Source organism: Lepidochelys kempii, chromosome 7 (assembly GCF_965140285.1).
Source record: "Lepidochelys kempii isolate rLepKem1 chromosome 7, rLepKem1.hap1, whole genome shotgun sequence".
Lineage (NCBI taxonomy): Eukaryota > Metazoa > Chordata > Testudines > Cheloniidae > Lepidochelys > Lepidochelys kempii.
In genome coordinates, this window is record NC_136386.1 from 99,178,628 (window position 1) to 99,204,389 (window position 25,762).

General features: G+C 39.3%; 1 protein-coding gene across 1 annotated transcript in view; it reads left to right on the plus strand.

Moving 5' to 3' along the window:
* The window catches only part of TCERG1L (transcription elongation regulator 1 like), a 327,912-nt gene that overhangs the window by 234,178 nt on the left and 67,972 nt on the right, over positions 1 to 25,762 (plus strand). Inside the window, 1 exon segment of the mRNA XM_073354780.1 lies at positions 17,805 to 17,930. Coding sequence (XP_073210881.1) covers positions 17,805 to 17,930 — 126 coding nt within the window.

The window sequence follows — 25,762 nt, forward strand, 5'->3', positions numbered from 1 at the left end:
CATGGAATAGAGCTGGTTATGTGCTGTACAACAGCTGGGGATTCCACAAAGCAGAAGTAACAGTGACCAGGATCTGGGTTATCATGTAAGTTATTTAGTTTTGTTTTAGGAGAGAAATGAGTAGAGCCAGGATTAATAAATTATCAAAGTCTAATTTACAATTCATACAGTTCCTGAAAAATTAGCTTTGAATACAGATACATAGTCAGTAGCCACGCCTTGACAATCCCCTGCCCCCTTAGTCCTATTTACTGACCAGCTGTAGCTACAATTTCTCAGGAAAAACTCCGTGTGTCAAAAGCAGCACCTACACATTCTGTTCCTTGTTCTCCTCCGTTCTGGTTCAACTGCTGTTCTTAAACTCTACCCCCAAAGAGCATATTCTTTCCTTTTGCTTTTTTGATCAGCCATTTTGCCTTATTCATATAGCTATCCCTTCCCCACAGTTAGTCTCTGAGCTTTCCTGACTGTGATTACCGTGCAGTACAGTGGGAAACCACTTGGACTCAAGTGATATCAAAGATCCTCCTTCTATTTTGCAGAGACCCACCCTGTCATGCTCTGGCCATTTTAAACGTCTTGTTTGCCATCTTCTTAAATCAATTTGTTTTTGAAGTTGGGACTTTCTCTCTGGACGATTTCTACCCATTTCATATATAAAACATTTCACACTAAGTCCTTTGTCTGTTTTTGCCACGATTTAAAATTCCATATGATGTTGCTTCATCTTCATGTTCTGTTTGAATAAACTGTGTTAGACAGTTTGCCAATGTGGACAAGATAAAGTATGCTACACAAGTGAAAGGCACAAAGGCAGTCATTTAAATAGTGCTACAGTATCACACAGCAAAAGAATAAAGTCCCAGGAAATCATGGAGAGGAGTTGAAAGAGTAGAAGTACTAGCAAAAAAAGTAATCTCATGGGCCGGAAAAGCCTTTTTAATTATAATCTGGTAGGGTCTTTAAAACCAGATTGAAATTACCAGAATAACAGGGACATTACTGACGGTTTAGTTGTAATAAATGTTAATTAATAGAAAGTTGTTTTAAGTTTTAAGAAAGTTGTTTTAACTAAATCATCCATGCTAGGTCATTTGAATCACACTTTCTCCAATAGACTTATAACTAGGTGTGGTGAGGGAAAATAGAATTCTATTTTCAAAAAAAGTTCAGGGTTTTGGCATTGGGATTCATTTTGCATTGGGATAAAACCAAGACCTATAGAAATTTTCATGAAAAAAACAGAGCCCTCCTCTTCCCATCCCCAAATAGCTAGTAACCTTGTGGTTAGGGCCCTCACTTCAGAGGTGGGAGATCCAGGTTCAAATCCCTGCTCCCAATTAGGTAAAGCAGCAACTTGAACCTCCATCTACTATGCCTGATTCAAAAGCACAGACAAACCTGGTCTCCCAGACCCAAAGTGAGTGCTCTGACCCCCAGGCTATTCTGGGGTCTTTTTCTTCCTTTACCACCCCCAGAAAATCCATCCTGGATCTGAAAAACCTCTCTGACAAAAAAATTTCCCTGAAAATTCCTGACCGGCTTTACATATAACATTGGTTCATCTTTGTCAGCACCTAGACTCAAACATTTTATACCTATATTCCAGTAAAAATGCGGCTGCACCAAGGCTAGCAATGATGAAGCTCCTAGGGAAAGACAGACTACAGCCATTTCCAATATAGTATAATGAAAAGCTGTTCAAGGTTTCATGGCATGGTGCTGAAAATATCTGAGCTGGGGCTACACTTGTTAATATACATGTGGTTGCACCAATACTGGAAAATGGACACCACATTTTCTAGTGTAGACCCACTATTTGGTGTCATTTCATTTTTTTCTCATCTCAGCTCTCTTCTTTTAGCCTTTTATGCTTCTCTCTTTTTTTTTGTTTTTTTTTTTTGTTTGGTTGTAGATCATCATTTAAGCATTTCACCCTTATTTGCCAAACAAAGGCAATCAGTCCATAATAGCATATTAGCAATAGTATATAGTTAACTTTAAACCTTTCTGTGGCTTGACATTTGTTTGGTTTGTATATTTACTTCCTAGATGTTTTCCATTACATTAATATTCTTCAAAATATATTCAAATTTTCATTCTTTTTTTAAAGAGGAAAACTCTCAATGAATCAGGAATTGAAATAAGCAGCTCCCATGACTGTTTCTGTGAGATCTGTAGGACTGGAAGGTCATAAACAACACACCCCATTTAATAACAGACCAATATTGCATTGTACAATAACTGTTAAAGATGACAAGTTGCATGACCTCTTTCATTAGACTGATATTTTCTAATGATAGTCTACTGCATTATATATGGTAAACTGATTCTTTGGGTGATATTTTGTCTTCAGCTTTAGTAAACAATTTTAACTTCAGACTCTTTGTTTACAGGTTCTCAGGTTAAAAGTTGTAGTCCCATTGGCAATGTCTGTCTAACTGCTTTTTCTTTTTTTGTTGATTGGTATACTATTACTATAGATCATTTAATTTCCATCTATCATATGTGCACTCAAGCCAGGTGCAAATTGAGCTTTGTTTAATCCTAAACTCAAAAGAACACTTAGGAAACTTTGTAGAACAAATCCAAACAGAACAATAGTAACAATCTATTGTGTGTGCGCGTGTGTGTGTGCGTTTAATAAAATAACAGAATCTGAGATTTCCTTTACAGACTGTTGTCTACCAAGTTCCGACTACAAAGTGGATACAATTGTGAATTTTATGGTGCATAACAAAGTCTCCTGCTGCAAAAAACATTTTTTAAAAAACCTAATCCATACATGTGATTTTAATAAATAACAAAATATATTTCTGGTGTGGGTTTGTTTGTTTTTTTTTCTTTTAAAGAATGTAATACTTAGGTGCCTATATACACAGATAAAAATGTTCTGTGGGGAAACATGAGGCGAAATAGTGGCTATTTTTGTATGACTGTCATGTCTGTTTGGTTTCACCCATGGAAGTGTATGTGTGGGTTACCATTTTTTAAAAAATAAGGTACTGACTGGAGATTTTACATATTGACGATAGTTTTTTATTCAGGACATGCACTTACGCTAGATCAAATTCTGGCTCTGCTCCCTCTGGGATTCGGAGCCTGGAAGAGCTGTACATCCTTCTGTGACAATGAAATGCTAAATATATCCCAAGGGTTTTTGCGGGGATGATTATGGTACTGTTACAGGGTGGCTAAATTTCACCCATGCCAAAGGGCTAGGGTCTCTGACACTCTCCCTGAGGTCTTTCCAATTATGTCCTGGAAGCACTGTGTATGGCAGGGAAATGAAGGGAAGGATGTCTCCATAGCAGGTTGACAACCAGCCACAGAAGAAGTTACTGGGACTGTATAACCTAAGACTACATCTATACCACATACCACTCTTGGTGGTGAGTTGTTACACACCACCATAAAAAGGACATCACATCCACACACCATGTATAACTACATGTCAGCGAAAGGCTCTGGCCGAGGTGAGGCATTGGAGAAAGCTTCAGCCTTTCCCCACTGCCTCCCCACTGCCGGAGCCTTTCCCTGCTGTGGGGGGAGCACTCTGGGAGCTCCCTGCTGCTGGAGCCCTTCTCCTGCCACAGGGAAAGTCTTTCCTTGCAGTGGGGAAAGGCTCCAGCAGCCAGGAGCTGACAGAGCCTTTCCCGCTGCCTCCTCCCTGCCAGAGCCTTTCCCCACTACTGGAGTCTTTTCCAGGGAAAGACCCCAGCGGAAGGGAGGCAACAGGACACTATGCTGATAAAAAATAGCAGTGTCAACAGGGAGGCATGGCTTGGGTGAGTAGACAGCAGGTAGGATATGCACATGAGCAGTGGTGAGCTGCAGCCGATTCGCACCGGTTCGCTAGACCCGGCTCTTAAATTTAGAAGCCCTTTTAGAACCGGTTGTTCTGCAGGGTCCGGGGGCGGGGGGGAGTCAAGGAACGCAGGGGGGTTGGATGGGGCAGGAGTCCTGGGGGTGGGCAATGACCCCCTCATGGGGTGAGGAGGGAACCCGTTGTTAAGATTTTGGCAGCTCATCACTGCACGAGTACCTATCCAAACCCTTCAGCCATGTCTTTACTTGCCTAAGCCGTGCCTTACAATCTACTCTGCTGTTTCTACCCGTGATAATGGAGCTACACAGCTATGTACACTATACACTGCCAAAAGAAACATGCAGTGTAGATGCACGCTGAGACTGGGCTCCTGGATGGTAGTTCTGAAACAGGGCTGTCAGATGTAACAGACAGTGGGCCTATCGGAGACATGATTTCCCTCCCCCTTTAAATGGCAATCTGAAAGAATCTCTCCCTATGCAGCCCCCCTCTCCCAAGAGGTACTGAATGCATTTTGGAACAGACATGACTGTTCAGGGACTCATTTCTACCACTCCCCTTTCCCCTGTGTCATTTCTCCTGGTTTTACCACAGGGCTGTAATAATCTGAATGAAGGACAGTGAGGGGCTGGAGGTATAGACGTCTGCTTTGGGGGTATCTGGAGCTTGTTTAAAAACAGCTCTTTGTTGCCACTCCTTCCTGAGCACACTACTCTGCTACAGAGTGGCTGAAAAACTACTCTACAACCCCTGATTCACATTGGGTCTGAGCTGCTGAGTACAGGGAGTCCTCAGACTTATGACGCCCGTCTCACGTCGAACGCCACTTACGACGCTTTTCAACTGACTGCCCGGTTCGCCCCATGGTGCTTGTTTCACCCTTAGGATGCTCGATTTGCATAAAGTGAGCTTGAAATCACTTCCTGATTGCGTTATACTGGTTTGGATCTGGAAGGGGTCGCTTCTGATTGGCTTCGAGGCAGCAAGGTAGTTTGTTGCTGGATAGGGTTGCCTCTCATTTTTGATTGGCTCCCGGCCCCGGGCTCAGCCAATCAGAAAGCTTGAACTGTGATAGGCTGAGGCTCAGCGTCCGTGCCGTTCTCCCTGGCTGTCTGACCTGTGTTGCTGGCATTTTCCACAGTTTCCACGGTATGCATCTGATGAAGTGAGCTGTAGCTCATGAAAGCTCATGCTCAAATAAATTGGTTAGTCTCTAAGGTGCCACAAGTACTCCTTTTCTTTGAGCAGCATATGTGAGTTTATATGTTTACAAAATACAGTGTACAGTAAATACATTGATGTTGCAACATTAGTCATCTATAATTCATTTACTACAAAAATCTGGGTTATTGTGGTGAAAATAGTGTTTCAAGCCTTGGTTCAGGAACCAATCCCCCCTTCATAGGATTGATTCCTATGGGAAAAGCGGTTTCGACTTACAACGTTTCAACTTACAATTTGTTCCTCAGAATTGCTGATTGGTGTCGTAAGTCCGAGGACTCCCTGTATAGGTCTGGATGGTATGGTGCCAGCCTCCATAGAAGTAAATGGCTTAATGTCCTTTACCACCTCCTAGTCAGGATTTAGTCCAGCAAATGTAGGCAGGACATTTATTACTGGGAAAACAAAGAATGAACAAATCTGCTATTTATATTTCTAAGGATAAGAGATCATTGGCTACATCTATACTAATTAAATAAGTAATTTATGGTTTGAGGGGGCTAATCCTGTTCCTTGTATAGAGCCTCAGTAGCTGTGGGGATAATACTGGGATAGAATATTCTTCCCATGGGGTGGCTGGTACTTTATGGCTAGTATACCGGTTTGTGACTCCCCACAACAGCAGTGGGAAATGGGCAATGGGCTAAGAGGGCCACAGAATCGCTCCCAACCCCACTTTTCCAAATGGGATTTAATAAATCCTAGAGATTAGGCTTCCAGAACACACAGAGTAATTCCCTGTGCATAGTCCCAGAATATATTGGACTATTGATCTCAGCTGGTGATTTCTACCCACCTTCCTCCCCTATACAAAAGAACAACACTGCTCTGCAGCTGAAAGGTCCAGTGAGTGTGGAATAAGGATTTGGATTTATCCCTGATTCAAAAATAAGTTAGCAGGATTTCTTAAAACAATAAATACATACAAATGTGAGATTTCTGAAAGTCATAAAATAATCATACCATTACTAAAGGAACAGTCTCAAATACATATGTCATTGTATTAGGAGATTAATTAGCCCATTTTTAATTTAACCACATCATTTTAGTCTTGGCCAGATATAATATCACCTAAATTATGTCAATACATTCGTCAAAATGGATGAATCATAATCAGGGATTCATAAAAGTTGGCTCTCTGCACCAGTGATATTATTACAAGTATACTAAGCCATCTGGAAAACCACCTTTTCATAATATTTTTAGAAATTTTCAGAGAAAAATATGTGAACTCACATGTATACAATGCATTTAAAAACATTGAATGCCATTTTATAAAAACACACACACACAAAAGTGAGCACTATGCAAAGGTATAATTACTCCATGCCCCATTGTGCACCAGATCCAGAACTATTATCTGTTGCTGATTATATTGATGCCAATGATAAGGCGTTATAAAGGGTTGTCCATCCTACCACAGCAGCCTTAGCTGTCAGAAGTGGGCCAGGCTAGGATCTGCAATAGTTTGATGGTCCCTGGACTCTTGTTACCTCTGCTTCCTACTGGGAATGTTTAATTAAAATGGTCCCTATTTGGAATTTAATGAAATGGGACTACTCTCATGTTTATAGTTGGGTATGTACCTTGCTGAATTAGGACCACAAAATCTGTTTATCTTTAGATTAATCTTTAATGAAATTACCTACCTAGGTATGGATATATAGGAGTATTATGAATGAAGTCTTATACTGTATGTCCTGGAAAAAAGGAACATTCCTATGTTGCTCCCTTGCCATCAAACTCATTAAACATTCTATACTCCATCTAAATGGGCTGTGAAAATAGCTGTGTCTTAGGTATTAGCCTCCCAGTGAGCAACACCAGGCAGACACATTGGAAGTAATGAAGGAGATCATCCACCCACTCACTTCAGTGAGTTTAGACAGATTTTAGGGTACTAAAGTACTAGCCATTTAAAAAACAAAGTACTCCAAAGTAAGATGTTACTGGAGTCTCTTTTTTTAAAAATGAATAGATCTCTTTGTTCAGGAGTAGTGTTGTGCTAGAATTTGTTAAGTCTGTGTATTCTCCAGACAGTTAAATGACAGGTAGTCTTGATGAGAGTTTACATAAACTGTGCTTCATAAACCCAACTTTTATTCAGAATGACAAACATTTTCAGAGCCTGCATTCTAGTAGTCATAGGACCCTCTTAATCAGAGACTGCAAAACATAGACATGCTCTCTTATTTTACTGAGAGGCATTTGTTGAAACAGCCTCGTTCCCTTTGGATATATAAAAAGTGCATGGTTCAAGCCTATGTTATTTTTACAGACTGGTTAATTGATCCTTTTTCTAGATCAGGGTTTCCCAAACTTGGTTCGCAACTTGTTCAGGGTAAGCCCGTGGTGTGCCACAAGACGCTTTGGCTGGGCATCTGATGCATGCATCCGATGAAGTGGGGTTTAGCCCATGAAAGCTTATGCCCAAATAAATTTGTTAGTCTCTAAGGTGCCACAAGTACTCCTCCTCCTTTTCCTGTGTCAAAGGTATCAAACTCATTCGGAGGAGAGGACCAGGTTTCCTGTTTAATTATGGTCCCTGGGCTGGGATATATAATTCAGGACTTCATATTCCTCTCAATCTACAGCAGATCAGTCACCAATGTCACAGCAAGGTTTGCACAGGGATGAAGGGATGAATACAATTTTTATGCAATAACTACATTTTTATTTATTATGCGTGACAATTTTCCCTTGTTGAAGTAAAAATATGCATTGAATTTAATTGACTGCAATTTCAGTCTATTTGTTCAGTCCCTTATTTTCACATTCAGTATCACTCAGTGAGAACTCTCCCACCCCTTTTAAACCAGAATTTTTTGTGCTCATTGTTTCTCCTTCTTCGCAAATGTCTTTTCTCTGTTTTTCTTCCTTTTTTTCTGTTCTTACATGTTTCCTCTATTCTTCTCTCTGCATTTTACTCCCTGCAGCAACTACCAATTTCCACCCCTGGACAGCTTCATTCCCACCCTCTTTGCTGATCTTTTGGGGGATGGAACCAGAATAGAATGACATGTCATCACTCGTCTTGAGATTAATAGGGAACAGTGGAGTTCACCTCTTCAAGTCATTGTTTCAGACTGTTTGAAGCCTCAGGCAGAAATTACTTCACATTTGGAGGGTTTCCTCAGCTGCCATGAGGGCTAGAAAATCCTTTAAAAACAGCTGTTATTCTGCACAATATGAATATGTCAGGCACGCTGCTCAGCTACACCCTGGGAACCAGATCCAACCCAACCCAACCCAATCCAAGAGTTGTATGTTTGATACTCTAGTCTGTACTGTTTCTTGAAGGTTAGGGCTATGCTATGTTTCCAAGACTCTAACCTCAGAGTTATAGCCTTGAGCATAGTTCTCCAACCCTTCTGTGGCTGTATAATCAAACTCTCTCCCTGGCTACAGGAACCAGGCAGGGGAGCCAGACCACTTCCCCACAACACACACAAACAGAGAAGCAAGAGCCGCCATAACAAGATAATAAGACACTGCCAGTTCTAGGCACCCAGCAAGGAGCCAGCACCCCAGGCAGAGCATCCCTCAGCTGACAGCAGAACTCCCCTTCCCCAGACAGGAAACAAGCACCTCAATTGCAGACCTCCACCCAGTCCTGGACCAGGGGCAGAGCCCCAAGGAGCTGTCAGAGTTACCTGGATACTGCCCCGAGACGATACCAGAGCCAGTCTGGATAATAGAGAATGCTATGTTCCTAAAGCTCATTCCATGTCAGTCTTAAGTTCTGGTATTCAGGACGTTTTCTGTCATTTATATAAATAAGGTAATATGTATTCTTCAAATATGCAAATCAGGACATTGATTCATTTGCAATAACTCTTCAGATTTCTGAACCTCCAGCAGATATGGTCTCATTGCTTCCAGTAATGTTTCCCTGAGCATAGTTCCACTTACACACAAGTTGCTTGTATTTTTTAAATAAATGTTGAATACTTCATTATCATTTTGCAACACAATATTCCTTAACTTAATCATAAAATGCTCACTGTAGATGTGAGTGTGTGTTAGGTTCTTTGTGGTTTGTGCTTAGGTAATATTCCATTCCTGAAGGTTATATTAAGTTCATTTTGAAAGCGTATGTTACATTATGACATAAAACCAAATCCTTAGTGCTTATCTAACATTTGCATACCAAAGCAATCTATTGCAAAGATTGCTTTTTTTATGATCATGAAGTGCTAAAAATCACAAATATTTATTCCTTAAAGGATATGATTGCCTTACATCAATCAAGTGTATTGGGATGGGCACAAGATACACTTAAACTGAACAAGGGAACATGGTTCATACACATGAAAAAAAAAAAAGCCTGAATGAATTGGATGAGAGATGTGAACTAATTTTTTCATTTGTGGTGAGAGCTGCACTATTAATTTTATTGTAACTAAATGTGAAAATAAATCATCATTGAGAAAAGAGCTAAAGAGACAATGAAATATAGAGAATTATGTCTGAACATACAATACACATGTTGACAGAATGAATAGAATGAACCGCTCAAAAGGTGCATGTCTATAAATCATATGGCAAGCTATAAAGAAATAATGAAATATATACCATAACAAATACAGTTACACCGATTTCCAAAGTTAGGCATACATAATTGTATTATGTATTTATGCATCCCTAATTTTTGTATGCAGATGCCTGATGTGCCTAGACATCTCACCATTTGTGTGCATATATGTGTGAGCATTTTGCATCCCTAGCTTTGAATTGCTGGCTCATTCATATCTCAGACTATGTGTGGTTAATGTGACAGATATGGCAGCTTCCTTTAATATCTTTGAGACACATTTTTAAATTAGGTTTTGGAGTCCATTATATTAAATCAAAAAGTTATGTATTATTGTGGGCCTGGATGATCAGAGGACTATATTGAACAATATAGCAGACAAGAATGAACTTTGGTACAATATGTGTGTAGTCAATTTCCTGGGGAATATCTAGGGAGAAGTGAATGCAAATTCTCTCCCTCCTGCCAACTGTTATGCAAAAACCCAGCTCTTTGAAGCTATGCCCTGAGAAGAGGGTCTGTTGATTACCTGTTCCCAGGGTCCCAAGATCAAAGGCCCAAACTGTATAAAGGAGTGACACACAGATACACCGGTATGCTTGTTCTGAGCTGAAGTTGTTATGAATTTGTGATCACATAAAAAAACCTTTGATGGGGTTTGAAGGACTGACACCTGCCAGAACCTGAGGTTGGAGTTGAGGTGATCTCTGGTAAACTTATTAACATGTATTAACAGGGTCTTCTATGGTTTTATATATGTTTTTCTGTAATGTAACATTAAGAATAAATCTGCTTGCTTAGAAAGAGCTGTATAGTATTTTATGCTTGTAGGTAATTACACCGTTTGTAGCCTCTGGGGAGAGAGACAAGTATAGAGTCTTAGGCAGTGTGACTTGGTAGGGAACTCAGTGTTCACAGGGAATTGTGCAGCATGGGAAAACCCTGGTCAGGAGAGGGGAGAGAGAGAGAGGGAGATGGGTCTCTGCCCAAGAGAGGTGGCAGCTGAGGAGTCAGGAGCCTGGAGTGGGTGCCGTTGCTGGACCACAAAGGGGGAATAGAAGTGCAGTTGCACTGAATTGTGGTAGTCAAGATAGCCATGGAATGATTTTCTTTGTTCCTGCAAACATGAAATAAATTGCAAGCCACAGGACGGCACTGCACTAGTTTTACATTTGTGACTTTCTCATATGCATTCTAAAGTAGTTTTCATAAAGTTCTAGGTTTTTTTTTCTTTAGTGTGCCTTGTAAGTCATGGTGGCTAAGCCATGACTGGGGTTCAGGTTTTGGGTCAGATTGCTGTTCTCTCAAGATTTTGGCCCAAAAATATGGAACTCTCTTCAGACGAGCTGTTCTTGTTAGATTTGGAGCATTTGGTGCTGTATCTGAACTGAATCCAACTTAGAAAGAAAACCACAGAGAAAGATTTAGATCTTCAGATAGGAACCCGAATCTCCTCCTTCCCCTGCAAAATAAATGATGCGAAGGGATAGACTTGGGGTTCTAATTCAAGTTCATCTCTAATATTTTTTTAATTTTGTTCTCCAAATGGAAATACTTCCATTGCTTTTCACTATAGGAAATGAGAATAATTGTTGTAAGTGCTTATAATGATATTTCAACTCATCAACAGCAGCAAAGCTGTGACTAAGGACTTCAGTGCATTTCTAAAAAGATTAAATCAGTGTGGGCAATCAGAAATGAGTTATTTTGATTACTTTTTTATATAAATCTGTGGTTTGAGGGTGTCAAAGTTGAAATAACTATAAAGGAAGAGAGGATATCAAACTTCAGGTGATCTGGGCTCAATCCTGCACTCATTGACATCAATGGCAAAGCTCCCATTAACTTCAGAGGTTCAGGATCAGGCCCAATATATACATTAAATGATATCTTATCTCTGTCAAGGTCACCTGATCAATGCATTAGTTCCATATGGTGGAGGTGTGGGATTGGCCACATGTATCAGACCTGAGTTCACACCCTTTCTTAGCTCACAAGCAAAAAGGTGGTCTCATCTTAATTGCCATTTGTCTACATCATTGAACCACTACTCAGGTTATCATAATTGGAAGTCATTGTAAATATTGAAGAACCTAGGCAAAGCTATGTGGAGGAACACAAGCATTATCAGTAAATTGTAATGAACACTAAGTTCACTCTCATGTTAAACCAAAAAAAAACCCAAAAAACAAAAAACCCAGCAGCTGCAAACCTTCCAGCAGGAAAATAATTTGACTTTCTATATTCTTTTCATAGACTAGACTTTCATCAGTTACTCAGATGTTTTTTTTTATCATCTGTCTGGGGTGAATTCAGATATATACTATAGACACTAGCCACTCTGATGTCTCTCAGTCAAAGGCAAAAACTGGTACAGGGAGGTATAAATTCCATGGCAAAAGGCAAGCATCGTTTCTGCTCTTGTCTTCCGTGGGTTTTCCATTAGGGAGCAGTTCTAATGGCTTGTGTTTGTGGAGGAGTTGTGCTGGTGGGAGAATATCCGTAGAACTACTCCATCAATTGATGCACCGGCCACACTGGGCATAGCCACTTTCCAGACAGTGGCTCCAATTTCAGTATAAGGTATCGTGTTTACATTGCACATCCACAGCCTTCTCTTTTGGAATATGGTCTGCCACTAGGGAATAACCCAGCAGTATAGTGTAGTATGGACTTTCAGGGAATTTGGCTCCTAGAGTCTGCCTGGAAATTACAGGGAAATATTAAAATGTTGATAATATGAGAGAACAAAGCGTGACATTTTCTCTCTAACTTTCTTAATGAAGCTTGTCATTATCTTGAAAATGACCCTTTTCAATAAATTCAAACTAGTTATCTAGCCTTCCCTGTCTATTCCTTCCTAAGGGAGATAACAAGAAATTCATTATGTACATATTGATTCTTGCCTCACCCAAATTAGAAGAGTCTAGAAGAGTGAATATCATTGTAACCTGTTTCTCTAATTGTTTAAAGTGATAGGAAAAATATTTCCTCCTTGTTATCATTAATACTATTTTACAAAGCTAAAGGAAACAATCTAAAATGGCATCCCCTGTTCTATAATAAATATTATATATTTAGTTTCTGAACATGCTTATGTAGTATAAATCATAGCAATTATCGTTTAAGAAATGGTTTTCCAATAAATGTGAAACAAGATTTTACTCAATATGTCAGAGGATATGGTGGGAAGGCTTTGAAAGACAGAGGGACACCTTATATGAGTGATCTTCTGTGGAGATTTCTTATATATTCAGAGACACCTGAGACTCAGATGGTAGAACCCTTGTGAGCAGTGGTTGTTCCTCAGAGCTACTTTATCTTCTAAAACAACGAGGAGTTCTAAGTGTTCTCCCACTGATTTTGAATGTTATAATTCCTGATGCAGAGGGGCATTGCTCCAGTAGGAGAACACTTCAATCTCCCTGGTTACTCAGTAACAGAACTAAAAGTAGCAATTCTTCAACAAAAAAACTTCAAAACCTGACTCCAATGTGAAACTGCAGAACCAAAATTAATTTGCAAACTGGACACCATCAAATTAGGCCTGAATAAAGACTGGGAGTGGTTGGGTCATTACAAAAGCTAGCCCTAACTTCTCCCATACTAATTTCTCCCTACTGTTACTCAGACCTTCTTGTCAACTGTTTGAAATGGGCCACTCTCATTACCACTACAAAAGTTATTTTTCCTCCCCTGGTATCCTGCTGTTAATTGAATTGTCTTGTTAGGCTGAACTCACACTTGGTAACGCAACTCCCATCTTTTCACGTATTTATACCTGCTACTGTATTTTCCACTCCATGCATCTGATGAAGTGGGTTCTAGCCCACGAAAGCTTATGCCCAGATAAATTTGTTAGTCTCTAAGGTGCCACAAGGACTCCTCGTTGTTTTTGCTGATACAGACTAACACGGCTACCACTCTGACATTTATCTTCTAAGACCCTGTTCTTTTAAAAATTAATATAAGTATTGTCATTGTCTTCAATAGGAGCAGAGGCAGGCCTTAAAAAAGTAATCACCACATGAATCTCCTCGAACTGAAGAATGGTTTGATATCTTGTTAGCGATTGCCAAGTTCAAAGGCTTCTATATTTAGTAAAACACTATTTAAGGTGCCTATTATTATGGTATCTAATTAATCTCTTCCGTATGATCTATTTTGGAGACTTCCATTAGTGTCTCTGTATTAAATTAATTACAGTACATTGCAAAGTGATTCCTTGCTCATGCTACTCAGATGTCTTGTAGGAATTTCTTGTTACTGATTTAATGACTAAAAATAAGAAGGGATAATGAAATGCTTCTTTACTGGAGTGTTTCCCACAGCTGCTGGCAATTAAACTTTTCTGCATTTCCCTCAAGTAACCCCTACTGGCTCATCAAGGGTAATTGCTAGCAGGCAACTATTCTCCCAAAGGGATGAGGGTAGCAGGAAGAAGACTGTGGACTGTTTTAGTTAGGAGATTAAGCAGACCAGAGAGGTCTTCTGGTATCATCGACTCTCCTATTGCTCTGCCAAACGTTTCCAGCCTAGGCTGTTCATTTGACCGCTTCTTCCGCAATCATTTCCTTGCTTTATTCCATGCTTCCCCTTGTGCTTGGAAAGCCCTCCTGGATTAGTCCACAATGCCACTGCCCTCTCATCTTTCATATCCCTTAAGACACACATCTGTTCTGATGCCTACAAGAAATCAGCCAACCATGCATGGCTAGATTGTACAGCAGTTAGGGATAGCTAATTGTATTTAGTATTTCAGATGATTTTGAACCACCATGAGCTATGCAACCATGTGATCTTATTTCTATTACCATCACAACATCTGGACCCTTCCCTACTGGTGTTTTTCACATTTACTTGTGTGTCAGTACAACATTAAGTACAATGGGGTGCCAGTCCTGATGTGGTCCTTTGGATGCTACCGCAATACAAAGATAAAAGTGCTCCTTAATGTATAATGCATTCCTTTTCCATGTATTGCATGATTTAAGGCTTTTTGCTCCTGTTTGAATCCTGTTTGATGTAAATCTTTGTTTCATATGGAAGACTTGCAGAGTCCCTTTCCTTCCTGCTGCACTAGCTCCCAAGGTATGTCGAAAAACAGTGCCATTGACATGCAGCTACTTTTGGATCCGAAGGTAACCCCACCATTACCACTGCACAGCATGAACAGAACACAGCCCCAACTCCTACTATTATAGAAAAGTGCTATTAGATCATTAATGTACTCATGAAGCAGACATGCTTCACATTTTAAGATCTCAGCTGAAAGTCCCTCGCGCAAAGTACACACATGCACAGTATGCAATTTATCAACCTCAGAAGGTTGAAGGGCTGGAATTGACTCTGTGGTTAAAGGAAACTATGTATTCCAAAACTATGTACTACTAATATGCCAGTAGTTTTAAGTGCCAATAGCAAAAGCAGCATACTCATCACTTCTGATCCCAAAATAACTATCCATCTACATAGGTTCAGATCCTTGCTCCTCAATAACTCTGATAGTTCCACAATGCTTTCAGCACATTTGGACTCTCATTTGGTCTATGATTGTCCCGTATTCCTGATGTCAATTAGAGCTGGAAAGCATCCCTGCTGGGCTGGTGCCACTCCTATCTGCATTGCTTTCACAACACAAAAATGAAACAAAGTTGAAATGACTAAATCACCTTACCTCTATCCTGTGCCATGTTATGATGTCTTGGAGCCATCCTGGTTTATAGTAGTTTATATTGTAAAAATGCATCACCGGCAGTATTCACTGAACTGAAAAAATCTATCCCATCCTTTTAATGCCTTAAATAACTCCTAGCACTTTCTCAAGTACCTGTCATTTTTGGCAGAGCTTTTATTTGTTTGTTTGTTTGTTTGTTTGTTTATTTTTCCTAGGTGGTTCCTTTGTAATTTTAACCCTTAATAAGAACTTTTCCTTTCTAGTTCTATAAAGCATTATTACTTTAATAAATTATACATTTTTGCCACTTCTGTTGCAGTAAAAGATCAAGTCTTATAAAAAATGGAGCACCATTAAAATGACTTACTGTGTTTTTTAAATCCTCTTCACCTGTGAGCAAGGTAGACCTCATGGTGCTGGTTTATAGCCTAAAATTCAGTGCTCATTTGGGAAAATGTAATTGATAATAGGAGAAACAATGTATTAAACTAGCAACTTTATAACCTTTTAACTGGAAAAGACAGTAAATATTAGTCAGTGATCTTGGAGATGTACTTTTGTAGAGATTCTGGACCCAGATCATGCATGCCCAAGTCTGTGCATGGGGATCTTCCACTGCTTCAGAGTGCAGCTGAGACACCTCTGTGGTATAGTCCCCAGACTCCATGTTGAAAGGTGGATATGGGTGTTAAGCGTTGTTCCCACCAACAGGAAACCAATTAAAGTTAAAGCAGCCTGAATACGCATTACGTTTTTAGCAGACTCCTCTGTGCTGTAGAAACCCCTTCAGTAGTTGAAGAGTCTGTGACAAGTAAAAGAGACCCTTTTTTAAAGAGGCAGTTTATCCCTATTGGGAGCCAGAACCCCATTTGTGACAGGATCATTTTAAACTGTGCAACAGGAATCAATGGGACTTTCCCTTGGTCCTAGCCCTTCCCATGTTGGGTGAGGACAATCTGTGCCTTAAAAACTAGAGATGGACAAAGCCTACAGATCAAATCACCCACTTCATCGCTCTGCCATAGGTCACTACAATACATTCCCAGGGTTTGCCAAAGGTGTAAGTGATTCAATTACTGTGGCTTGCACCACTTTCTGGGGCAGTGTCTCTCAGTCGAATAATAGATCTCACTGTTGTCTCCTGAATATCAAAGCTGGAGGAGCTGGGGGAGAGTTACTGGACTTTCAACAGAAGTAGTTTATTCTATTCTCGTTGCATGAGCAGCTTATATAAAATCCGTTAGGAGATATATATGCTAAGATGTGTGACCCTTTGAACATGCCAAGTCTCTTCAATTGTCTGTGGCTAGGATGCATTATGTATCTTTGACAACTGAGTTCTAAAGTACTTGTGGTGCCAGTTATAGCATGTAAAAGTCCTAACATTTTTGTATATGCTTATTTATATCTCAGATATGAATAAGAAATACCAGATTGAGTTGCTACCAATGGTATAAACAGTCACAAATAGTAGTTTTTAAGGAATAAGTCTGATTTAAGATATATCATTTATTTTGTGAATTGGTGGTTATAGTCAACAGTATGATCGATATTTTATATGTGGTTAATAGTTTTGCTTATTAACCTTCCCTCAAAAACTTGTAATCAGCGATTCAAAAGACTCCAAGTGTGTTTATGGAGTTTTTATGGAATGTTTGTGTATTCCTGCTACAACAAAGAGCAAGTACTACAGAAATATTCCCCACGAACTACTGTATAACATAGAAAAACGGGGGTTGACAGCTACCCCAACTACAGTTATACTATTCAATGAAGCAAAAGACTGGAAAAATCTGGTCATATTGCATCATGCTTGGCCAGAGTAGACATTATATGAGTAAACTCACACATAGCTCAAAATTAATGCTTAAATTTTAACAATGAATTTTGCAGTAGCTCTAAATTGAAATGTACCTTAAAGACTAAGTAGCTCAGTTTTAATTAGCATAGATTTAGCAATAGAGCTGAGTGACAGTGACTAATTCATCATAAATATTGTATTTGATTCATTTAGACTTTTTCAGTTTTTGAATTGTGTGAGAAAATTGTGATTTTCTTGGATGTACTCTTGTTTTAAATCATTTGCCAAATAATTTTGGAGAATAATTCTTGTCCAGAAGCAGTTCATTGTGAGGAATCCATATTAGAAAATAGAGCTGTGTTGATTAGTTCTGATGGGCAAATAGGTTATTTGGTGTATTCTGTTCCTTGATTGGATGAGCATATCCCTGAAAATTTGTTTCCTGGTAAAACTGTTCCATATGAACTAATTCAGAATCACCTTCTGTGATTACTCTCGAATATTTGCTTAAAATTCACTGTCTCTATGAACAAACACAAAAAGGGGCATGAACACAGTGAAAATAGATTAGTTTAAACATTCAAATGATTATTCACAAAAATGTTTTGAAGTATTTGCCCAGTTATATTTAATGACAACTGAATAAGGTCATTTTAAAATTAGATTTCACATGCAAAGTAGATTTTTAGTAAATGTATCTAGTGCGGAAAAAAGTAATGTTTTTCTTATTGTCTGTATGCAGGTGCTGCTTCTAGAGTGGATGCTCATATGACTCCTTTAATGCCAACGCAAGTCACCAGGGTTGCTGCTGTATCTACGCCAGCTGTGACTTTCATGGCAACCAATTTCATGGATCAGACATTAACAGGTGTGTGTATGTTCCTGTGTACTTATTATATTACTAAACCATATGTTCCACATTTGTGTACTTGCAACCAAATCAAGTTTCCCATACTGCATAGTAATGCAAAACTTTGAAAAAAATTCTGTGCAAATGCTACAGAATTTACTCTGGTTATTTATGAGCTTGTTCAAAATATTGTAGATCCTGTTTTCCCTGCCTGGCACTTGGCAACAGCTTTGCATTTGGTGGTGCAAAAGATTAATTTCTGGCGCCATCATGAGACCTCCCATGTTCCACGTCAGTAGTGTTCACAGGCATTGCAGATGTAATATAACCACCTTGTCATAGTTGGTCTGTGGAGTCAGACTGTCTGAAGCCGCATGTGCCCCACTGATCCAAGTATTGTGCCCACAGCCATCTAAATGTGCATGTGTTTGTAGGTGAAAGGATGTGGCTGGAAGGAGGGGAACTGGTCCTTCCCAAACGTGTGAGAGAGCCTTGAGGATTTGTCTCAATTCACTTTTACACATGGCAAGTCATGGTTAAATGGAGACTGGAAGTTGATGTGAAATTGTAATTATGTTTTCCGAACTACGTGAAATACTGACTGCCTGACCATGAATACAGTTGCACTTTAGTGGAGGATGACTGATTTTGGACTAAGCAAAGTGATTTCTCTTCCTTATTAGAATGAGGGGGTGAATTGAGCTGAGGCACCTCAAGATGCTGGAAGAACATATAAGCCATAGGTTCTCCGGCTTGTCCATATCCTGAACCCGTGTTACAACAGAAAAAAGTTTCAGGAACTCCCCTCCCCTGTCTAGCATAAAGGAAGAGAAAGTGGTTGCAGCTCCCCCCCACCTCCCCCCCACCCCTTGGACATGTTGGTAAGCACATGTTCTTGGGCATATTTTTTTGAGAAATACTGAGGCCTATTCAAGAATTAATAATTTCTAGTCCTGGTATAATTATATCAGATCTCTTATGTCTAAGCAATATTAGCACAAAAAATGTGTTGCACTAGGAGCTGTAGAAAGACATGGTCACATTTCAGCAGCTGATCTACTTTTTCATGCTCAGAAATTACGGTGCAGCCATGTTCAAGTCATCTAAATTGTGCTGGTAAAATACACCTGGGATAAAAATTAAGGTCAGAAGTAGGCTGGGCTGAAGGTTTGTCCCATGGAATTGATAATTATGCGCTGTTCTACACAAATACATTAATGGAATCATAGGTTCCCCTGAAGAGGAGAGTTGCCTGTTTTCTTGTTACATCTGTCCCCAAAAAAGATCTTCTGATTTATTTGTGATTGCACTGAATATTCTCTCTGTCTGTCTTTCTTACACATGTAGACACACAGTTTTCAGGCATTAGTCATATTTTCATTGTGATATATTTTGGAAAACTTCAGAGAAGTGTGTGTGTGTTTCCTTTTTGATATATTTCAACTCAGGTGTGTTTGTCTTTCTTCAGTCATTCTCTACTCTTCAGAAGTTTAGCTGCTTTCATTACCTGCACAGTTATGTTGCTCAGAGACCCAAAAAATCCGTGTATGTGAATCATTAAGAATGAGGGGACTGTGCTAAATTGTGTTATGTTTCCTTACTGAAAGCAAATTCTTTGGCGTAAATAGACTCTAATACTTTTTAAGGAATGAATTGAAAGTAAGATCAAAGTTTACTCAGAGTCTTTCAGAAATGTAGTTGTGTAGCCAATTGCAGGTGGGTAACAAGATTTCTAGTTGTCCTGAGACCCCGTTAATAACCTTCCTATTGACAGACTGAAAAACAACTAACCTCCCCATTTTATCCATAATAATGTTTGGTGATTTGATTGTATAGAGCCTTTTTGTGACTATCAATATTTTCTGTAAGTCTGGTATGACATTTGTTCAATAGGTTTCCTCAATCAAACGAGCACTGTTGCACCAGGCTCATTGAAATGTCATAGGTGTAGAAAACCAATCATATTTTTCCACTTACCCATGTAATGTAAATAAGATGAGCATTATACTTTTGCTTCCAGTTTTTTCTTAAACTCATTCATCTTTCCCAGTTTTTCTTGTTTGATTTTCTGGTAATTTCACTGAAGGAAAGCCATGCCATGAGTTATTCTTTAATATTATCCAAGGTGACACAACAGTATTTCCATGGGTTACTACAGGTTAGCACTTTCAGTGGTCTTTGTCTTCAGTGGAAAAATCAAATTAATAACAATAAGCAATAACAATTCACAATTATACAGGGCCTTTCATCCACTAATCTCAAAGTGCTTTACAAGGTGGGTAAACATGATTGTTCTCATTTTGCAGAGGAGTCACAGAAAGGTGAAATGACTTGCCCCAGGTCACAAAGTGACTCAGTAACAGAGCAGAGAACCCAGATCTCTTACCTTTCAGTGTGTTGCCATATCAAAGTTTCTGTTTGAAGAAATATAGAAGAAGGTGGCATGCACAAGAACTGTGCACTGGTTTCTTGATTGTTGAAAGGGCTTCTAGGCTATAAAATATTAGATTACACCTACCTGTGGACCATTTTGTTCCCTTTCTCCCCCGGCTCCGATCCATCCATATGTGGTAGGGAAACTCCATCTATAGATCTCCCTTTCTTTCCATTGAAAGTGTGCTGGAGCTTATTGGACCTTGCCTGCCTGGACTCTAGAAAGAAGCAAAGAGAGGGAAAGCAGTATATCACTGTGAGGTGTTTGTAAAGGAGTCAGAGGAGCCTCCATTTTAAAAGTTCCCATCTGTGCAAGATACAGAACAAAGGGGAGAGAAAACTACCCTGAGATGAAAACATCCCTAAAAAGGTCAGAATTTGAATCTTTATAAAACAAAACAAAACATAAACCTTCCGGGGAACTAGATTTATCTTTCTTAGTGGTGCAATGTATCATATATGTATCGTATAGCTAGGGCGGTAATTGTGCTGTGTTGCACTTTGTGTATTCTGACTGTACTAAAGTAGTTCTTTATATTGTTGCCAAGTTTGAACATTTTCAGACCTTGTGGAAATGCATAAATGAAGTGATCTCTAAAGGCAAATAATTAAAATGGATAGAAGGAAATACTTTCCTACACAGTGTGTAACTAATCTGTGGAAATTCACTGCCATGGGCAAATAGTTTGGGGGAATCCAAAAAGCAATAGATCTTTTAACATTTGCAACCACACATCCAAGTGTCAAAATGTCACAAGGATTATCAACTCTCATGCCGGGCATATAATTTGGGGAGATACAAAAGGGAAGATATAGTGTAACATCTTCTTTTCCCCACAGAACACTGTTGCATAACTGAGCTAGTGCTCTGAGTGAACTTTTCCCTGAAACATCAAGTACTTGCCACTGTGGTAGCCAAGGTACCAAAAAAGGGCCCTGATTCTGAAAAAGACTGAAGTTTGTGCCTAAATTCATGTATGTGAGTGGTTCCATTGACTTACATAGATAGGGGTACTTACATCTATAAAGTTAGTCATATGTTTTTATATTAGTAAGATCAGGGACTAGGCACAAACCGGTGAGATCTGGTCTGGTACAGCTATGTTTCTCTGGTAATTATGTTTCATAACCATACATATTTTAATCATTCAATGACCAATACTAAATATACCTTTCCTTATCGTGACTGTCATTGACAGAGGGGAGCTACATTGTCTGTAGGCAAAAATATAGTAAAACTGTGATAATTCAAATGTCACGGGGGATGGGAATACATTAGAGTATTGAGGTTCTATAACTGAGGAGAATTTGAATGTGATTAATAGACTTTGGGAGTATGACCCTGTTTTAGAGAATACAAAGTTTCAGATAACTCGAGTGCATTTAATCCAGATTTTACTGTACTGTAATGACAGATTCACTAGCCTCACTCACTAGAACATTTTTGATTAAGATTATATTCACCACAAATATTCTGTAGAACACTGTACAGCAATCTACACAGATAATACTGATTGTTTTCCTCCATCACAAGTAACATTTAATGGTCCATTAGTAGCTTTTCCTTCTGTCAAAATATAACTCTAATTAAGGGATTTTACAAAGGTGATAGTCACAGCATAATAAAACTCACTTTCTTGAGTCAATGCTAAAACAAGAGAGATTGTCCTCTGAAAAGTTCATTCATTTATTAGACTTACTAAGAGAAGTGATATATCACTGATCGCATACAAATACAGTATGCTTAGTTATTTGAACTAGATTGCAACTGGTAAAGCCCCATCTAAATTCTAGAAATACCTTTAAAATCATTAGGGCAGATACGTTTTATCAAAATGAGTTATATCTCTAAATTTTCTGTTAGCAATTGGGATTGGGAACTATTTTATTCTATTCTGTGCTAATCTATTCTGTTTTACATAGGTTCTTATACCACTATCATCACTGCAGTATCTGAGTACCTTTCTCTAGTGTATTAAGTAATGTGACTAACAGCTGTCACATGTAGTTTGTTCTTTCTCTCCCCCTCTTCCTGGGGGAAGAATTGGGTGTTCGGTGTAGTGTTTTATTTTAGTAAAGTTTTATGTGTTTAAAAAATGTATGTATTGTACTTAAAACAGAAGATGGTGAGGTTTGTGGTAGCCCTTCATTCCTGGAGGAGTTAATTCCACAGTCTGACCGGCCCACAGGAAGCTCTATCTCCTTCACAAATGAGTGTTATCTGTGGTAGAAAGTCCTGTTGCACCTGAGAAGCAGAGTTGTTAACCACAACAGTCCCCATCCCAGAAGTTTAGGTGATCTAAAAGATACCCTGAGCCCACACCACTGAAAACTTTGAAGATTAGGACCACTATGTTAAACTGGATATTGTCTTGGAAGTCAGCATAGAGTGGAAGATAGCATGTCAACAAGAATTAGCAAAGGGCTGAATTACAGCCTAGAGACTAGCTTGAACTATTTTTCTTCTGTCTTGCAAAAGAATGTAGGAAGGATCCAGGGAGTGAGAGGGGTAGTATGATGAAATGAGAGAAGAGATGTGGGAAGGGAAATAATATATATGGCTTTATAGATGCAAGAACTGGATGATGATAATGCTGTCTAAGGAATCTCGTATCTGAGGGTCAGCATATAAGATGGTGTAAATAGGACATACTCTATAGTTTTCATTCATGCTTTCCTGCTTTACCACCAACTGAGGATATGGCCCTGAATCATTACAGTTAATTAACATAAATGATAGGAATAGCATGCATTCACATGAATGCTGCCTTTCCCACTTGGGTTTGTTTTCCCCTCTTCGTTAAATACGTAGCTCAGTATGGTCCTATTTTTAATAACGTGTACAGACATTAGCGCATACTATTAGCAACCAAAATAATGTTGCTGATACAACTTTTACTTTTACACTTTAAAAATATATTATTCATTCAACTCAATCTGCAACAAGTTGGAGAAACCAGTCATTGTTTTTGCACAGTTTCCAGTATACCAGTAGGTGGCAGTAAAGAAACCACAGCAGTATATCATTGTTAATTAAGATGATAATTTAAAAAAAAATGTCTGATTATGCTGAAAATATATAATGGCATCATTAGTGTATACTGTGGAATATTTTATACAGTTATTTCATATTGAAGTGGGAAAGGAATTGATTAAAAGGAGAAGAACTGTAGAAGAGAAGTATACCAACTGGAAGAGAGGGTAAACATGCATCTTGTTTGATATCCTTCGTTTCAGTAGATAAGATAAATCTTCGAGGTGCTCTGTTAAGATTCCCCATTTTTGCAGCTCAGGCTTCTTTCCCACTGTGTAGAGTGGCTTCTCTAAACCTTACTTTCCTATTTGACAAATCCAATTCTAATGGATTGTTTTTCTAGTTCATGGGCTGCTTCATTAGTTCAACAAGACTTGAGCTGAAAGAACAATTCTCAGCTAGCTGTGCTCTAGTTCTACTGCAATTTCTTGGGTCAGATGCAAGGATCACTTGGCTGAAATTCTATGTCCTATGCTGTACAGAAAGTTAGAATAGAGGGTTCTGAGGGTTTCTTTTGGCCTTAAAATCAGTGAAACATGCAATGTGTCTGGTAAAGTTAGCCCTTTTCCTGTTCATGAATGGTCTGTTGTCAGAATGTTGACTTCCTTCACTATTCAAAACTGTTTTGCAAATGTATTGTGCAAACGTATTGTCACATGTGGTCTCTCACACGGGCAGACCTAGCACTTGGAGTGGGTCATGGGTGGGCAGACCTAGTACTTGGAGCCAGAGTCCACAGTCTCAGGACAGGAGTCAAGAGTCAGCTGGGTCAGGCTGCTAGAAGGTTAGATGCAGGAGGCAAACTGGAGATCAGAATCACAAGTTGCGAACCAGAATCAGGCCAGGTCAGGATACCAGGGGGTCAGAGACAGGAGACAAACTGGAAGTTGGGAACCACAAGTTGGATGCCAGGAGTCAAGTCTGGGAAGCAGGGATGGGTAGCAGGAGCAGGAAGCATGAGGCATACAGTCTAGAACAGCTAGACTGTTCAGATAGCTTCCTTTTCCTGCTGCTGGCTTAAGTGGGGCCAGTGGGCCAATCAGCTGCTCTGGGACTCCACCAATTGGACCTCAGGGATGGAACTTTACAATAGAGCTCGGCTTCATGGGTCCCAAGTAAGCTGTTGTCAGGCAGAAGGTTGGAGAGTCACTGTTCCCATGAAACTTGTGGGCCCAGGTTTGAGACCCATGGGTCATGACACGTATTTTATTGTGATTGCTTATGACCTGTTTCCTGGGAGGATTCATGTAAGTGTTCTGTTCTCACAATCTTCTGTTTTTTGTATCTGATTTGTCAGCTAAATCATGTATTGTTATATCGGTTCTCTAATTGGATGATACACGGAGCGATTTTTAAAGGAACAAAGGGGGAATAGATACCTAAGTATCTTTCACTGGCAATCTGTTACCAACCATCCCTTTAGAGATGATCTTGAAGATTCAAATACAGTTGGATATTTATATGGATATCAACAATATCCAGAATTATAATTAATGGCAACAAATTTTGGAAGGGATATTAAACTTTGTGTTTTAGGACTTAAGCCAAGATCCAACTGTTAGAGGACAGGATGAGAAACATGTGAGAGGCAGGTCATCCCATCTCTGTCTCCTAGGGGAGGAGGGCCATCTTACATCTTCCTCTGAAGCACCTGGAGCTGGCCACTCTAAGAACCAGGATCCTGTACTAGATGGACGTTGGGTCTAATCCAGTATGGCAATTCTTATGTTCCTATGAAAATCTTTAAAAAGCGAGCATGGGACCTAATTTAATTATCTTGGCTTTTGATTCTCCCATACTTAGAAGGGGAGAACTTCAGAATGGGTAAGAAAGCAGGAGATGATTCATAGATTCTAAGGTCAGAAGGGACCATTGTGATTATTTGCCTAGTCTGCCCTTCTGTAGAACCCAGACCATAGAACTTTCACAAAATAATTCTAGAAAAACATACAATCTTGCTCACACCCCCCCCCCCCCAAATTCTAATCTTGAATGTTACCATCCTGGATCATACTTCCCACCACCCCATTCCCATGAGTAGGACTATAGAATTTGGGGACATTTTAAAGCTTTTCAATTCCTCCTTTCCACAAGGAAAAGCATTACATTTGGCTATATATGTGGAATGTAACAACCAGGTTACTTCTGACAGAAGAAAAGAGAGAGAGACACAAAGGACTTGAAGCTATACTTATTGCTTAACATTCAATTCCCTCTTATTTCTTTCACACAAAATCATTGTGCTTTGTGAGTATGTGTGTAATCCTACCTGCAGAAGAGTGCAGTCACATATTTTCCATTTAAGTATATTACACCGGTGCCAGGATTCTGTCAGGAGTGGGAGATATTTGGGTGGAGGGAAGGTTAGGTGCCCATATATACA